Source organism: Pundamilia nyererei, unplaced genomic scaffold (genome assembly GCF_000239375.1).
Source record: "Pundamilia nyererei isolate P.nyererei 1_Seehausen unplaced genomic scaffold, PunNye1.0 scaffold00142, whole genome shotgun sequence".
Lineage (NCBI taxonomy): Eukaryota > Metazoa > Chordata > Actinopteri > Cichliformes > Cichlidae > Pundamilia > Pundamilia nyererei.
In genome coordinates this window covers 675,087-680,114 of record NW_005187543.1, presented here as the reverse complement: position 1 = coordinate 680,114, position 5,028 = coordinate 675,087, and the positions used below count along the sequence as shown (strand labels likewise).

General features: G+C 41.5%; 1 protein-coding gene across 1 annotated transcript; it reads right to left on the bottom strand.

The window, feature by feature from the left end:
* Positions 1–281: 281 nt before the first annotated feature.
* sox9a (SRY-box transcription factor 9a) lies at positions 282–4,174 on the bottom strand. The gene is made up of 3 exons (XM_005744343.1): positions 3,425–4,174; positions 2,825–3,072; positions 282–2,502 (listed from the first exon to the last, which is right to left on the bottom strand). The coding sequence occupies exons 1-3, from the start codon at positions 3,850–3,852 to the stop codon at positions 1,733–1,735; spliced, it is 1,446 nt and encodes a 481-aa protein (XP_005744400.1). The 5' UTR covers positions 3,853–4,174; the 3' UTR covers positions 282–1,732.
* Between the last annotated feature and the right edge of the window lie 854 nt (positions 4,175–5,028).

Below are 5,028 nucleotides of genomic sequence, written 5' to 3'. Positions count from 1 at the left end.
TGCTGATCTCATGTCAGCACCTTTTTGTAACTGGTTTGATGGGGATGTCTCTTCTCACATCAACTGAACTAAATCCTTTTTTTTAAAAATACCACCTATTGTTGTTCTCCATCTCCAGTGATGACTAGATGCCTTTTTCCATAACTACTTATTGCACACCGTATTAAGGTACCCGTACTGCCAGAGTGCCCCCGAAACTCTCAGATGTGTTGGTGAGAAATGCTGACAGATGGAAACCACGAGCAGCGCTGTACAAAAACACAGGACGAGACAAGACGTTTTGCTGTTTTGCTTTTATTGCAAACAAATATAATACAAAAGATAAGCTTTTAAGAAAATGCCATGTTTACCTAGGGAAACTGCATTAAGAAGATGACAAAATGGGAACTAATGAGACAGAATATAAAATGGGGAACACAATGTTTTTGATAAACAAACAAACAAACAAAAAACATGTTGATTTCAGCAAATTCTTTACAAAACGGCTGCTTTTATATTCATTTAGACATTTGTTAGAAATAGAGTGACAAAAGGAAAGACTTCCAGTTTTTCTTTTTACTTACTCGTGTAATTATAAGTATTCTGTACATAACTAGATCATGAATAAAAGAAACTTTTATAAGGAAAACATTTACAAATGATAAATAAACAAATTTGTACCACATATGACAGCAACCTATTTCTCCTCAGCTAGCTGCTGCTGAATTAAAACGACAATTGCAAATAGTTATTTTCAAATAAAATTAATGCTAAAGAATAAATTAAGACAAGGGTTAGGAAAAGAAAGTTGAGGCAGAAGGCTTGATAGAAACACACCGGACTCAGACTTGATGGTTGGTGAGAATAATGGGGTCAAAGGTCACTTCTTGTATCTCATCAAGCAGGAAGTCAGAACTATGCTGTAGTTTTCATACTGCAATTCAAAGTGGACGAAGCCTCACTGCCGTAGCTCTTGAGGCACCAATGGTTTCAAGGCAAAAAAACAAAACGAAAACAAAACAAAGCAAGCATTGCTGTTACAGCTAGCAACACAGTAAGGCCCTTAGGAGAATTACATGGCACCTGCTATAGCGTTTCCAACACAATAAACTTGAGCTAAAGCAAACAAGAAGTAGAATATTTGACTAATTCACTGATGACATGGTCATATCATGGCCAAAAATTCTCATCTATTTCAAACGTGCGTCGCTCAATCCTTGCATCTCATTGGAATTACATTAAAATATGTACAGTACAAAAGTTCAAAGCAGAATATAGGCTATTATGAGACGGCAGTGTCAGTAAACGGTTTCTTACTTCCTGTACAAAAATACATTAGTCAGAAGTAAGGCCACTGAAGGGTGTTTTTACCCGGCATTCCTGCTCTGTTACGTTTGTTAAACCTTCAAATCGTGACGACGAGGGTGCTGATGACACTGAATATGATAGTAATGACAAGAGCAGAACACATACACAGTACATACTAATATATTTATAGCCAGTATGTCCTCACAGAGGATTTAACTTTTTTTAAAACATTATATCTAAAAAAATATAATCACAATTCAAACCAATACAAAAGGCACTGTTGTGAGCCAATCCAAAGATGTGTTTTTTCAGAACCTTAAAAAAAAAGTTCTTGTCATGTTTTTCTGTTGGCAATGAAAGGTGTGTGACGTAACGGTGCAAAGGCCACCGAGCAGAAAGAAGTCTGGGATATATGTGTTATATAGTCAGTGCTCAGACTGCCTCCTCAGGGCCTGGAAAGTTGTGTGTAAATGGGCTGCTCCCAGTGCTGCGGACTGTGGGTCTGCGGCACAGAGGGCACCCCGGTGGTGTCAGCAATTGGGGTGTAAATCGGCCTCTGGCTGGGGCTCACGTAGCTAAAGGTGGAGTACAAGCTTGAGCCTTGGCCAGCTGCGTGGCTGTAGTAGGAGTTGGCACCACTTTGGTGGTCTGAATAGTCATATTGTGATCTGGTGATGGAGGGGTAAGAATTGGTGCTGTAGTGCTGGAGGTTGAAGGACCCATAGGTGACATGCTGTGGGGAGCCCTGCTGCTCACTGTAGTGGCTGGGGCTCAGCTGCTCCGTCTTAATCTGGGTGGTTCTCTGTTGACCCTGCTGGCTTTGCTCTCCTCCTCCACCCAGAGTGGTCAGAGAGAGCTGCTGTTGCTGCTGCTGCTGCTGCTTGGACATCCAGGCGTGGGCTCCAACACTAGCTTGCTGGCTGACAGAGGAGCTGTTGATAGGGTAGCCGCTGCTGTAGCCAGCCTGCGCTGCACCATTCACCCCAGCATGGCTGTGTGGTGGCAGGTACTGATCAAACTCATCAACATCGAAGCTTCCTATATTGGAGATGACATCAGTGCTCAGCTCACCGATGTCCACAGCTCCAAAATCAATGTTGAGCTGGCGGCTAGTGCCCTCCTGCATGGGCCGCCCCTCACGTTTCAGATCAGCTTTGCTGGAGGGAAGGTCTGTCTTCGGGGTGGTTGGGGGTGTTGGTGGACCCTGTGACTGACCTAGTGAGACAAAGGCAAAGTTAGACATTTGTTTAGCATAACATTTTTGTTAAAAAAGTTTGCATTTAAGAACATGTTTCCCACATGAGATATAAAAGCTTAACTGTACATGCCTCCAGGAGAGGTTTATTGTAACTACAGGCAGGTGTATTTGCATGATGGCTTGTAAAACCTAATAATCATTAACTACTAATCATTAACAGTTCTCCAGTTAAGGCCCTGAGGGCTTCTAAAAAAATATATTTTTAATCCAAACCGGAACTTTTGAAAAAACATAAACATTACAGAAAATATATTTGCTTTTTATTTCTTGTTCCCTCACCTGAGTGCTCTCCCGGAGAGTGCACCTCGCCCATACTTGAAGCCGGAGAGTCGGCCTGCTGCAACGCCTTGAAAATGGCATTTGGAGAGATATGAGTTTGGTCGTTGTCCTCCGGTTCGCTTTGCCCATTCTTGACAGACTTTCTCCGCCTTGGCTGATATTTGTAGTCGGGGTGATCCTTCTTATGTTGCACTCGCAAACGCTCAGCCTCCTCCACAAACGGGCGCTTCTCTACCTCATTGAGCAATCTGAAAATAGCACACGGAATTGTACAAACTTGTTAAACTGCGCTTGGTAAACAGTTGCAGAAGCTAAGCACACTGATTCAATCTGTGCAGTTGGTAATTAGCATTGATCATTACAAAAAAAAAGAAGAAAAAAAAGTTAGCATCGTAATTCTTTAGAAGTCATTGTATGCATAACAATGAACTTAAAATACTCATAAAATCAAAAGCATAGGTGAGTAAAAGCATTCAAACCAAAATACTGCAAAGCTAAACTTGAAAGAGCAGGAATCTATACGTTAATAAATAATGTGCCGCGCACAGCGGCGCGTAAAAGTGCATTGTAAAAGTGAACGATAAACTAAAGCGAGCCTACCTCCAAAGTTTGCCCAGGGTTTTGCTGAGTTCTGCGTTGTGCAGGTGTGGGTATTGATCGGCCAACTTTCTCCGTGCAGCTTGAGCCCACACCATGAACGCGTTCATGGGTCTTTTGACGTGGGGTTTGCTTTTACTCGAGCCGTTGACGCGCACCGGCATAGGCACGAGCGTCCAGTCGTAACCCTTCAACACCTGAGACACCGCGTCTCTGATACACACGGGAAACTTTTCCTCTTCGGTTTCCTTCTTATAGTCTTGACCCATGAGGAGGTGGTTGTCGGACGGACGAGTGTTTTCAGTGTCCGAACCCGACCCGGACGGACAAGGCGAGCCCGCGGAATCCTCAGACATGCTTGGGCTGGGAGCGTCAGAGTGACACTTCTCCTGTTCTTCTGTCATCTTCAGGTAAGGGTCGAGGAGATTCATGCGAAAAAATTAAAGAACAGCTTCTCGCAGTTAAAAAAAATAATTTAAAAAAATAGGAGGAAAAATCCTTCTTTCTATATCCAGGTGATATGCCCCAAAGCTGCAGTGTCAGCTTGCCGGGGGCAAACTTTAAAATGAAAAAATAAAAATAAACAAAAAAATAAGAAAAAATAAGTAAATATGGAAATATTTCTGTTCCGCTGAATGCTCACAATTTCGCAGAGAAGAAAACCATCTGTAAGTGGTCGCTTTCGAATACTTAGCTTCGAAACTGTGACTTTGAAGACAAACGTGAGAGAACTGCTGTTGCAGGATTGCTGAAGAGTCTATAGACACGGGAGGCGATGCCTGGATTTATGTTTTAACGGCAAGGAAATGATTGGGGGGAACTTTTTTAGTAGGCGGGGACGTAATTTGACTCTCCTCCAGAGCAGTCTTGCAGTCAACAACTGAAAACTCAGCTCAAGTTAGGAAAACGTGTTTTTCCCCTCTTATTGTCTTTCATTTCATTTCAACTTTGTAACTTTGTAACTTTTAAAAGAGCATGCTTATGATATAAACTGATTTAGTTACTCGTACATTAAAATCAGATAAGATGAACTTCCTTTTTATGGTAACAGGCACAAAACCCGCCCCATCTTTAATAAAGGTATGATTGTCATTAAAACTCTTGTATTTTTCTTTTTTAAAAACTTGATTATAAAATCAAGTTTGTTTTTGTTTCTTTACTGAAGTCATACTTACAAATCTTCAACTTTTCTTTAACTTCTTCTTCTTAGATTTATTTTAATACATTTGTTGGTGGAATGTAGATTTGGGATGTTGCAGTTTTAATCCTTTGCTCTACCAACTAAGTTTATCCTTGTGTTTCTGCTATTTTTCTATGATAAATATTCAGCGGTGTGAGTAATTTACAGGAAATAAGTAAAACATTTTATTTATTTATATTTTATAAATACAGGGTCAGTTAGGTTAAATCAGAGCTGAGGAATCGATGAAGAGTAGAGCTGATGTTTATGGGTCTTTGAATACAGGGAGGCTGTTATTGTCAAAAACTAGTGCTGCACAGAGACAGCTCTGCCAGTGAGTCCCTGCAGAGCTGCTCCGGAGCGGCAGCCTTCAGTCATCTCAGCTCCCTGCACAGTGCACATTGACCAACAGGGGGAGACAGCAGTC

Excerpts from the sequence above, each read along its gene's own strand:
- sox9a (XM_005744343.1), bottom strand. The coding sequence starts at position 3,852 with ATGAATCTCCTCGACCCTTACCTGAAGATGACAGAAGAACAGGAGAAG. Across the intron at positions 3,073-3,424 it reads ACCCTGGGCAAACTTTGGAG|ATTGCTCAATGAGGTAGAGA; the intron begins GTAGGCTCGCTT and ends TGCTATTTTCAG. Across the intron at positions 2,503-2,824 it reads CTCTCCGGGAGAGCACTCAG|GTCAGTCACAGGGTCCACCA; the intron begins GTGAGGGAACAA and ends TTGTCTCACTAG.